Source organism: Trichosurus vulpecula, chromosome 3, assembly GCF_011100635.1.
Source record: "Trichosurus vulpecula isolate mTriVul1 chromosome 3, mTriVul1.pri, whole genome shotgun sequence".
Taxonomy (NCBI): Eukaryota; Metazoa; Chordata; class Mammalia; order Diprotodontia; family Phalangeridae; genus Trichosurus; species Trichosurus vulpecula.
Genome location: NC_050575.1, coordinates 285,665,141 through 285,677,882, shown reverse-complemented (window position 1 = coordinate 285,677,882; position 12,742 = coordinate 285,665,141). Strand labels below are relative to the sequence as shown.

The window sequence follows — 12,742 nt, the reverse complement described above, 5'->3', positions numbered from 1 at the left end:
CCCCTAGTTTCCTTTTTGCCTTCCAATCTTGGCTAAATTAGTCTTGTTTGTGAAAAAGCTTTTTATTTCTTATAATCAAAACTGTCTATTTTACTTCCCATGATCCTGTCCATCTCTTGTTTGGTCATAAATTCTTCCCTTATCCATAGATCTGATTACTATATTTTTCATGCTCCCCCAATTTACTTAAGATATCATCCTTTATGCCATTTTTGTCATCTTTGCCAATTTGCAGGGAATGAGGTAAAACCTTAGTGTTGTTTCGATTTGCATTTCTCTCTTCCTATAGTGATTTGAAACATTCTTTCATGTTGTAAATACTTTGTAGCTTTTCTTTTGGGAACAATTTGTTCATATTCTTTTAACCATTTATCTATTGGGAAATGGCTATTAGTCCTACTTATTAATCATTTATGTATCTTGGATACCAAACCCTTATAGAGAAATTTTTTTCACCATTCAACCCATTTCCTTCTTATCCTAGGTGCATCAATTTTGTCTGTGAAGAAGCTTTTCATTTTCACGTAATTCAAGCCATCTATTTTATCTATTGTAATTGCACCTCTTGTTTAGTTAATAATACATCTCCTACCCATAGGTGTAAAAAGGTATATGATCTACTTCTCTTAAAATGTTTGTATAATCTGATCATTAATATTAAGATCATGAATTCACTTAGAATATATTATGGAAATGATGGTCTAAGCCTAATTTCTACCCGACTGCTTTTCAGTTTTCCAAGCAGTTTTTACCAAATAAAGATTTTTTCCCCCAAGGTTATTTATATTTTCTGCTTTATCAAACACTGGGTTATGGAGTTCGTTTTTTTTTTTTTCTTGATTCTCCTTTGTCTAGTCTGTTCCATTACCGCATTTCCCTATGTATAAGATGCACCTTAATCTTGGGGCCTGAAATTTGAAAAAAAGTTATTGAATTCAGGTTTTATTCATCTGCTCATAGCTTTCAGGCATCTTTTGGGCAAGTCTGGTGTGTGTACGCATGCTTAGTCCATTCCATTTCATGAACCTGAAGCACCAATTGTGTCCTCCTTCAAATCAGTAACTTCTTTTTCATCAGCAATTCTTCTTGTCTCATGCTGAACCGTCTTTGTGGACATAGTAATTCCAATTGCCCTTTGCTCTTCAATTCATATCTTCAGTTCCCTCTCTAAATCAGGCCATTTTGCTGACTTGCCTCTCATGGCCTTCTTCTGCTGTGGCATTTTCAGTAGGGTTTCTTCTTCCTGTAGCCAGTCTCGGATTGTTTTCTCAGTTGGAGGAGGACCAAACTTACGTTCAGCAGCATGATTTCTATTCACTTTTGCAAACTGAATTAATTTTAACTTGAATTAGCACTGTACGAAAATCTTTTCTGAGCCATTTCTGGGCAGAACGTGGCAAAACATAACCTGATATACCGGTAACAAATGTGAAACAATGAGCGCAAAGACAACCAGTTCAGAAAATGCAGGAAATGCAAGTAAAAAAATTACAAGCACTGTGTAAGATGCACCCAGTTTTTAGACCCCAAATTTTTCAAAAAGGGGTATGGCTTATACATGGGGAAATATGGTAATTTTGTTCCTCTCTGTTTTTTAACCAATACCAGATGGTTTTGATAACTGCTGCTTTAGGAACAGCTATGCGGTGAAGTAGATAGATCATCTACCCTAGAGTCAGGAGGACTTGATTTCAAAATCCAGCCTCAGACACTTACTAACTGTGTGACTCTGGGCAAGTCACTTAAACCCCAATTGCTTCCCTCCAAAAAACCAAACCAAGACAACAACAACAAAAACCTGCTGCTTTATAATATAGTTTGAGGTCTGGAAGTGCCATTCACCTTTCATCCCTAGTTCTTTTCATTATTTCCCTTTATATTCTTGATCTTTTTAAAAAATGAATCTTGTAATTATTTTTTCAAGTTCTGTAAAGCAGCCTTTTGGTAATTTGATTGATGTAGCATTAAAAGTGTAAATTAACTTTGGAAATTGTTATTTTTATTATATTGGTGCAGCTTTGCTAGGAGCACCGAATATTCCTCCAGCTATTTAAGGTCTTTATTTCTTTGTATTTTGTAATTGATTCTATACAAGTTTTTTGTGTGCTTTGATAGATCAGTCCCCAAATATTTTATACATTTTGTAGTTATTTGGAATAGTATTTCTCTTTCTGTTTTTACTTCTTGGATTTTGTTATTACATAAAAATGCTATTGATTTTTCGAGGGTTTCTTTTTGTAGCCTACAATTTTCCTGAAGCTGTTGTTTCAGTATCTTTGCTGATTTCCTAGGATTTTCCGAATAGGCTGTCATGTCATCAGGAAATAGGTATAGCTCCTCTTTGCCTATCTTTATTCCTTTAAGTTTGTTCTCTTGTCTTATTGCTGCTGCTAACATTTCTAGATCTATGTCAAATAATAGTGGAGAAAGTGGACATCTTTCTTCCACTCCCATAGTTATTAGGAAAGGTTCTAGTGTATTTTGATGGGAAGAAGTATTTTATTTTATTCATAATATCTCACGCTCTTACTCTGAAAATCAAAGTTTGTTAAATACATGATCAAAGGTCTCTTCCAAGTCTAAATCTATAATACTATGATCTCAGTGGCCAATACAGGCATACTTAATTACAACTGCCAACTTTAAGGGTTAATCGGTTTCTCTCTCTGTCTCTCTCTCTAAATCTGTATTTAATAGGTTCCTCTGTCTGTATCCCTTGGACTTTCAGCTGCCAGACTTTGAGTCATTCTGGCTCATCTCACTCCCTTCAATTCCAACTAGAAGCTGTTAAATAGGTTTAATGAATTGCTTGCCTTGTGCTTTGGTCCATTTCCTTTAGAGTAATTTTTCTTTGTAGGTCTTCATGATACAGTGACTGGATCTATTCCAAAATCAAAGATCCTCCAAAGAGGAGCTAAAACTTGAAAATAACTTGGCTTCTCATGCCTAAAATTCTTTGGTTTAGAGAGCCTTGTTTGGATTAATTTGTTAAACCTCATAAAATTAATCCTTTAAAGGATAAGAAATCTCATTGAGCAGTTTGGATATGTTTACAAAAATTTTAATTCAACTTTTTTTTCTTTGACCATTGATGACTTCTGACTCTGCTTTAGAATCTCAAAGTGGTAGTCACTTTTTTTTTTGCCAATTCTTTTCCAATACAGTATTTAGGATAATTTGAACATTCATCAACTATAATTTATTAAGAGTCTTAGTGTGCATGGTATTAAAGCACATAGATTGTATTGTACTTTGGATACTTGAGAAATTTTATTGGAGATTTAGATATAAAGGCTGATACTATAAGCAAATTACGACAGCAAGGAATAGTTTACCTGTCAGATTTATGGAGAACAGAGGAATTTATGACCAAAAAAGAGATAGAGAACATTATGAAATGCAAAATAGATAATTTTGATTACATTAAGTTGAAAAGTTTTTGCACAAACAAAGCCAATGCAACCAAGATTAAGAAGGAAGCAGAAAATTGGGAAAGAGTTTTTTTTACAACCAGTATTTCTAATAAAGTCCTATAGAGAACTGAGTCAAATTTATAAGAATATAAGTCATACCCTAATTGATAAATGGTCAAAGGATACAAACAGGCAGTTTTCAGAGGAAGAAATTAAAGCTATCTATAGTCATAGAAAAAATGCTCTAAATCACTATTGATTAGAGAAATGCAAATCAAAACAACTCTAAGGCACCATATCACTCTTATCAGATTGGCTAACATGGCAAAATAGGAAAAAGCTAAGTGTTGGAGAAGATGTGGGGAAATTGGGAACACTAATTCATTGTTGGTGGAGTTGTGAACTGATCCAGTCATTCTGGAGAGCAATTTGGAACTATGCCCAAAGGGTTATAAAGTTGTGTATACCCTTTGACCCAGCAATACCACTTCTAGGTCTGTATCCCAAAGAGATCATAAAAAGGGGAAAAGGTCCTGCAAGTACAAAAATATTTATAGAAGCTCTTTTTGTGGTGTCCAAGAATTGGGAATTGGAGGGATGCCCATTAATTGGAGAATGGCTAAACAAGTTGTGTTACATGAATGTAATGGAATACAACTATGCTATAAGAAATGATGAGCAAGCAGACTTCAGAAAAACCTGGAAAGACTTATATGAATTGATGCTGAGTGAGGGGAGCAGAACCAGAAGAACATTGTACAGCCATATTGTGTGATGACTAACTGTGATAGACTTGGCTCTTCTCAGCAATGCAAGGATCTAAGACAACTCCAAAAGTCTCATGATGGAAAATGCTGTCCGCATCCAGAGGAAAAATCTTTGGAGTCTGACTGCAGATGGAAGCATACTATTTGCTCTCCTTTTCTTTTGTTGTTTTGTTTCTTCTTTCTCAGGGTTCCTCTCATTAGTTTTAATTCGTCTTTACATCATGACTAATATGAATGTGTAAATAGAGCCTATATCAGATTGCATACTGTCCTGGGGAGGGGGGAGGAAAAGAAGGGGGAGAAAACTCAAAATCTTATGGAAGTGAATGTTGAAAACTAAAAATAAACAAATTACTTATATAAAAATTTGGATTAAAAATCATTTTAAAATTTAACTCCTTGTGGTCAAAAGATTACCTTACACATAAGGAAAAGAAGGAAAAAAGCATTTATTAAGTACCTACTATATACAAGGCTCTTTACTAATATTATTTCATTTGATCATCACAACAGCTTTCTAAGGTAGGTACTATTATTATCGTCATTTTGCAGTTGAGGAAACTATATTACTTGTCTAGGCCAATTCACATATAATTGACAGCAAACAGTGGATACCAGACTCACACATCATCCCCTGGATGTGACCTGTTCTCGGGCCCTGTAATCCCCCTCCCTGGACCAATTGAGGCAGGGACAACTCTATACCCCTTTTCAGCCTTACGAAGCTACAGAAGCAGAGACCTTTATCCCTTTTTTCAAATGAATTTGGGTCCCAGCTTTTTGCAAGGCAATGATGGAGTCCTAATAAAGCTGCCCCCGACCCCAATATTTTAACTTCTTTATAGGCCGCGCTAAAAAGCTGTCCCACTGCACCTACCTAGCCACCACCCCCCTCCCCACACACACTCAATAGCCTACCTTCTTCATATATGCTTCACTGCTCAGTAGAACAACAGGTATGTCCATGAACTCACAGTTCTCACAGAAACAGCAGGCTTGTCCAGCTGCTGCCCCTAGACCCATTCCACATATTTGAACAGGTGTGTTCTTGTACTCAACCACAATCACATCATCCATCTATCCCCAGACAGGACCACAATAGCTGGCCACTTGGAAGGCAGCACAGAATGTTTATCCACAGAACCATAGAAGGGCGCCCCCCCCCTCACCCTTATTACCTAATCCCTTAACAAACTCCTGCTGCCTTTTTAATATTAATCATATTGCTATAGTCAATGTATATTTTGATTGCATAATCAGCATCTTTACCTTATAAAAATCCATTTTGCTTTCTCTAAAAACAATCTTGCTGGTTCCTCTTGGAACTTAGCCTGCTCCATGAGAAGCATCAATCTCAATAAATGCCTATACTTGGATTAGGAAAAAAATAAAAACAAAAAAACTATATTACTTGTCCAGTGTCACACAGGCTGAATTTGAGCTCAGCTTTTCTTGATTCAAGGCCCAATGTTTCTATCCACTGCGCACCTAGTTGCCTCTGAAGATTATCTGTTTTCAGGTAGTCTAAGAATGCATGATTTCTGAAATAGTCTGATGTATTTTGAAATGACGTATCAAAAAAAGACTTTTCACTGAAACTCAGATTATTGAATTTCTTTTGATTCTGCAAAAATGGAGTTTCCCCTCAAAAGATATTTCTGCTTTTAAGGGTCCGTGATAGAATAAACACATCCCTGTCTGATCTTCCTTGCCACATATTTATTCTTTTCTCTGTTGCTTTACCTCCTTTGTTCTCTCCCAATCATTATGTCTCATATCTGAACTCAAAACACTTTGAATCCTCTTAATCAGTTATATTCAGATATAATTTTTCTACCTATTTCAATTCTTTTATTGTTTCCTCATATTTATTTCTGAATATTCTCCTCCTCTACTTAGCAGACCATTATAAAAGAAAGAGAAAAGAATTTCTTAGAACAAGTTAACACGTGTCTGACAATATGTTCAGTGTTCTACTCCCAGCCCCCCTCACCCAGTCTGCAAGGAAGGGAAGAGGCTATATTTTTTAAATTCTACTCCAACGTCAACGTGGTATGCAACTTTCAACTTAAAATTTTTTAAATTATTTCTCTTATTCTTACATCACTTATGTTTTCCAGTGTAGCCCTCCCCCCTTGCGGAGAACCATCCCTTGAATGAAGAATAAAAAGGGTGGAAGGAAAAGAATTTCAGCAGAACTAGCAGTACATCAAAGTCTGATATGCAATTTTCCATACTCACATTTGCTTCTACAAAGAAGATGGGGAGGTTCATTTTCATGTAATTACATGGTGTTCAGTTTTGTTATTTCCACCTACATTGTTATCATTGTATATGTTGTTTTCGTCATCTTGCTTACTCCATCTTGCATCAGTTCACATAAATCTTCCCATGCTTTTATGAACTCTTTATATTCATAATTTCTTAAGTACCATGATACTGTATTATGTTCAAGTAACAGTTTATTTAGCCATTCCTCATTTAATGAGTAACTACTTAGTTTCCAGTTTTTTTGCTGCCACTAAAAGTGCTGCAATTAATTATTTTTTTTTCCAATATAGGGCCTTTATTTCTTTCTGTCTTTTGGCCCACTTGGTGACCCCTTGAGGGTAGGGATTGGTTTTGCCTTTCTTGTATCCCCAGTGCATAGCACCATACCAGAGAAGTAGCACATGCTTAATAAAAGCTTTGTGACTGATTGATTGATCAACTGATTAGGGCCCTGCCCAGCAGTGGGCTTTTTGGGTCTGAAAGTGGCATACATTGTAATCACTTTTTTTTCTTAACGTAATAAGAAATTGCCTCTCAGAATGGTTGGAGAAATTCGCAGTTTGAACAACAGTATGTTAGTTATACTTGTCAACACACAGTCTTTCATCATTAACTACTTCCAGCTTTTTTTATCTTTGTATTTTGTTGGATGTTGGAAGACGCCTCAAAGTTTTTCTATGCCTGTCTCTTATTTTTAGTCATTTGGAATAATCTCATATTTATTTTATACAAATTTACAAGCTATAAATTTACAAGCTTCTTGAGGATGAGGATTATTTGCTAGGTGGCACAGTGGATATAATGCCAGTCTTGGAGTCAGGAAGACATGAGTTCAAATTCAGCCTCAGACACTTACTAGCTCTATGAACCTGGGCAAGTTATTTAACCTCTGTTTTCCTTTGTTTCCCTATGTGTAAAATGGGGACAATAATAGCACCTACTTTTTAGGGTTGTCATGAGGATCAAATGAGATAATATTTGTTAAGTGCTTAGCGCAGTGCCTGGCACACAAAAGGCACTTACACGCATGTTAACTGTTATTATTTGTTACGACTTCTCAAAATTGTATATTTGATTCATCTGGGGATGACTTTTAAATATCTCTGCTTAAGAGCCAATGTAAACAAAGCAGCGCACAGGAAAACTGCAAGCAAATCAAAAGAATTCAGTATCACTATCCTTGGGATGCCATGACAACTTGTTTATCCTTTTTTTTTAAACCTTTTCTCAGAAAGAAATCTTGTAGGAATCCTATAAATGGGCTTCTCCCCAAGCTATACCTCATTCAGATTGCCCTGTTGAAATCTCTCCAGAGGCAATTAAGAGCTTAGCCTCTCATGAAACATTTTAGAGTACATCTAACAAGTTTCCAGGGGATATGGTTCATTTTTAAAAATTCCCATCACAGTCAATTAAACCAGTCTTTTTGTTCCCTTTGCTCTAATTGCTTCAGACTTTCAACAGTGTGTTAGAGATAGCTTGCTTTTGTTTAGGCACGTCAAAGACAAAATTAATATGGCTGTTCTGTAGACACATTTATCCTGGATTTCTAAGCTATTGGAGTTTCTTACACGTGACTTACAAGTTCTAATGTAAATTTGTTACAGGTATACCACTTTAGTATGGATTAAGTACCTAGAATGGAAATTCTTTTTTAGAAATTTAGAAATAATTACTTGAATCTGCTCTTTTTCATGCAAAATTAAGATCTTATTTGTGTTAGTGGAAAAAGTACTGGATCTGAGGTCACAGAATCTGAGTTAGGAGGGACCTCATGGGCCATCTAGTCCATTGTTGGTTTTTGAACAAGATTCACTTTATGATATCATAGACAAAGAAGTCAAATGACAGGGGAAGCCCAGCACCTCATAGGTCAGCTTGCCCTTTCTACTTGTGGACTGCTATAATTGCTCTACCCATTATTCTGATTTTTGCTCTCAGGACTGAAGCAAGGCTCACAACCCTTCAGATACTGGCAGACAGCTGCCATGTCCCCTGTTAAGTCTTCTCTTCTTCCAGGCTAAAAATCCCCACTTCCATTAGTTGATTTTCACATACATAGCCTCATCTCAAGGCTCCCCACCATCCTGGTCATCATCCTCTTCTGTACACACTTCAGCTTGTGTCTGCTCTTCCAAAAACATGCCCAGAACTGAACACCATGCTGTAGCCACTGTCTACAGGGCTGGACCAAGGACAGTGATACCATCTTCTTGCTTGTTCTGGATGCCATACCTTTCTCAATACAATCAAAGATCACATTTGCCTTTTTTGGGGGGAGAGGGGGCGTCTTTCTTGCATATATTTTTGACTTGTATTGAACTTGCTTTCTAGAAAAATCCTCAGACAGAGGGCTTTGTCTTCTTCCCCTGAATACCCACCTTCTGGGTACAGCTGGGCCTAAATACAGGATCCTGTGATGTCCTTAGGGTAAAAAATTCATCCTTCATGCAGATGGTCAGGTGGGAACAGGATTTGAGTTTGAGTCTTGGCTCTGATGCTTAGGTGGCTTTGGACAAATTACTACCTCTAAACCTCAATTTCTCCTTCTGTAAAATGAGGAAATTAAATAATCTCTAAGGTCCCTTCTAGCTCTAAATCTTAAGAAAAAGACTAAAATTGGTTAGATTGCACCTAAAAATTATATTCTTAGGTTCTATAGGTTTGCTAGAAGATTCTATATTTATGACTGTTAGATTCCAAGTGATTTTTTTTTCTCTGTGGCAATAGAGTAATCAAGAGTTTGGGTTACTTATTGGATGTGGTAAGTCAGAGAGAGGGAAATATCAGAGACGAAACCAGAGTTTCAATTACTAGAGATGGTGTGATAGCGGTGCCATGAATACAAATAATGAAAACACAAGAAGCAATATAGATAAAATATGACATGCTTGGTTTTAGACATGTCGCCATTGCAGTGTCCATGGGCTATTCAGTGGAAAGGTTCCTGTAGGCAGTCACAGGCCTGGAGCTCAAGAGAGAGTCAGAGAACAGTATGGTACAATGTCATGAGCACTGAATTCAAACCTTGCAAGTCATTTTACATTACGGGGTTTCAGTTGCCTCATTTACAAATGTTTGAGGAAATATTAACATGGGCAAAACACAGTGATGTTTGAGTTGTGCCTAAAAAGTAATTTAGAAGTATGCCATTAGCAGGTTTTCAGGCAATATGGACACAACAGTAGTGAATCATTATCTTCTAAAAAGTAGTTAATAAAAAGTAATGTCATTGATGTTTCACATAATTCTATTAAATCTATGAAAAACCCCACCAAATATTATTTAGAGAAGAACAAATTATAACCTTAAATAACAATTCTCTTGTTTCTCAATAGAGTACAGGCATTAACAGTTACTAATGATATACTTCCTTTTCCTTGTTAATATAGTTTGTCAAACTGCCTCACTCTAGTGATGTATTCCACATAAATGTCTCTGATCCATCAATTTGCAGATCTGTCAACAGTGTCTTGGCCCTGATTACAGCCTTGGTAGTACAGGCTTATTACCCACATCCTTCACTCTACGAACCCCATAATGAATACATCATAATATACGCTAAAACCTTCTTGGATCAGATGCTGGATATTTAGCTTTATTGGCTGTCCCAGAGGTGATGTATTGACTGTCAAAAGGTGGTACGGTAACAGCTATGACTATGTCTCTCATAGTCTTTCAATCTAAAAATCACCAATTCCTGCCGAAGGACCTATTCCAGGCATGTAACTGACACAAAATTAAGAAATACAACGTGGGAAAATTAGAAAGTGTGGTGTTTCTGAAGCCAAGAGAGGAAAGTGGTCCTTGATGTAAGGTGTTCCAGGGAAAGTCAAATCAGTTAAAAAATTCGACAAGCATTCATTCTGCTCTTACTGTGTGTATATGGTACTGTGCAAGGTTCTGGGAATACAAAGACCAAAGATAAACAGTCCCCGCCCTCAAGGAGCTTGTTAAACCTGGGCAAAGGCCACTTGATTCAGTGATTGATGTCACAGATACCCTAGAGCAGTGTTAGTCAATCGGTAGGGACAAAAGCCCTTCAAGGACCTGAAAGATTATAAGGACTTGGAAAATGAGTGATGAAGAAGTACAGATTAGGAAACTGAGGCTCGGAGAACTTAAATGGACTTCTATCTGGTGTAGACAAGTTTCTCAACAGGTTTAGCTTTGTAGTGGAGGAGGGAGATGAATGGGATAGAAGGTAAATAAAGGCTTTCTCAGGACTAGGGAGATGCGGGAGCTTCACAAAGCATTAACTTTGATTTACTGCCTTCTCTCAGGTGCATATCTTGCATATTTTCAAATTATTCATCGAGCTATCTACAACTATCTAACTAATTCATTCTGTGGTAGCGTTCACTGATTGAGAATTTGTGTTTGTATTTGGGGACTTTGGGGGCTGCCTGAGAGTACCATTGCTAATTAAAGTCATAAGCATGATTCGAAAGGGCAGCTAGGTGGTACAGTGGATAGAGTGCCGCCTGAAGTCAGGAAGAATCATCTTCTTCAGTTCACATTCAGTCTCAGACATGTACTAGCTGTGTGTCCTTGGACGAGTCACTTAATTCTGTTTACCTTGGTTTCCTCATCTGTAAAATAACCTGGAAGCGAAAATAGCAAACCACTCCATTATCTGTGCCAGAAAAACCCCAAATGAGATCGTAAAGAGTCAGACACGACAGAAGCGATGCAACAAGAAAATGATTTGAAAGTCTCACCTTGTATGTATTTGTGTGCAGCTGTTACACTCTAATGTGATCTTTTCTTTAATTCAACAGTGAGGGTTCCCTATTTTATTGACTTGAAAAAGCCACAGGAGCAAGGCTTAAATCACACCTACAATTACTACCTCCAGCCAGAAGAAGGGGTAACTGTTGGAGTCTGGTAAGTGGAAGGTTCTATTTCTGCAGTGTTTGACGTGCTAAAATTTTTCTGCAAGAATTTTCCCTTAATTAGATTTGGGGAGCAGCGTGGTGCAGAGTTAAGAGGACCTGGGTTTAAATCTCAGCCACGCCATTCATTCATTCCCTGTGTGATCATGAATAAGTCACAACCTCTCTGGGCCTCAGTTCTTCATTTGAAAAATGAAGACAATATGTATAAAGCATACTAACCTCAGAGCATTGCTGTGAAGCTCAAAAGAGTGTTGTTGTATGTAAAGCTCCTGACAAACTTCAAAGTTCTATTCATCTGTCAGGTGTTAATAATCATATCAGTAAAATGAGGCTGTTGCGGCATGTGACCTCTGAGGTGTCCCTTCCAGCTTTAAATCTGTGACCCTGTGATGATCTTCTACATGACCCCGATGCCCTGTGTAATGGACCTCCACCCTGATCCTGCACATCAGTGGACCAGAGCGGTATTGATTGTCCTTATTAAAATTATTATAATGTCCCTGTACAGTTGAAGCACAAAGTCTCATCTACAGACGTAAGTGTAATGTACACAGAATCTTGAGAGAGTTGACTTGAAAGGATGTTCTAGTCACCTGGGACCTCAGTATAATTATGCTCCAGTCTATTTGAAATGAAATTGAAGGTGTCAGAAATGCCACCATTATTAGAACTGCCACTCCATTATTAGAATCTAAACATTTCCTCTGAATCCCCAAAGCAGACACACACACACACACACACACTTCCAACTAGAAGTTTCACTGACACCTAAGTTTAGCATGTATAATTTTTTCCCCAGAAAAAGTCCTGGGCTGTTTCCACCCAGTTCTAAAGGGAGGTGGCAACAGAAGTGTGGCTCACTTGCCCCATGCCGCCTCCTGTCTCTCCTTCAGGGTCCCTTGCTGCTTCAGCTGGGAAAGTTTGCCCCACCGTGGGTGGCGGTTGTTTAATGGACAGCTGCCTCTCTGCACATGTTGCTTCCTAGCCACCCATTTATGCTACCCCAATCCATCCTTCATACTGCTGCTGGACAGATATTTCTAATGCATAGACCTGATTGTATGAATGTGCTCAGAAGTTTTCAGTGGCTTTCCACTGCCTGCTGAGTAAAATGCAGACTTCTTTGCCTGGCATGCATGGCCTTCCACTATCTTGACGTCCCCCTTGCCTTTCTTGCCTTAGCTTCTGTTACTTACTGTCAAGCAAGCTCTGTGCTTTCCTGTGGGTGTCTTTGTTCACACTGTTCCCTCTACCTGGATCTCCTCCTGATTTCTTTGTACCCATTGAATTTTTACTTATCTCTTCTAGCCCAACTGAAGGGCTACCAGCACAAGAAAGCCTACCCCTCCCAGTTGTTAAGGGAGGATAGTCCTTGGACCCAACACATACCTTG

The 12,742-nt window shown here is 37.7% G+C and overlaps 1 protein-coding gene across 3 annotated transcripts in view; it reads left to right on the top strand.

The window, feature by feature from the left end:
- ABHD12 (abhydrolase domain containing 12, lysophospholipase) overlaps window positions 1-12,742 on the top strand; it is a 147,365-nt gene that overhangs the window by 79,668 nt on the left and 54,955 nt on the right. For all 3 annotated transcript variants that reach the window (XM_036750214.1, XM_036750215.1, XM_036750213.1), the window contains one exon: window positions 11,233-11,338. In XM_036750214.1, the coding sequence (XP_036606109.1) occupies window positions 11,233-11,338 (106 nt within the window). The remainder of the gene's footprint in view (window positions 1-11,232; window positions 11,339-12,742) is intronic.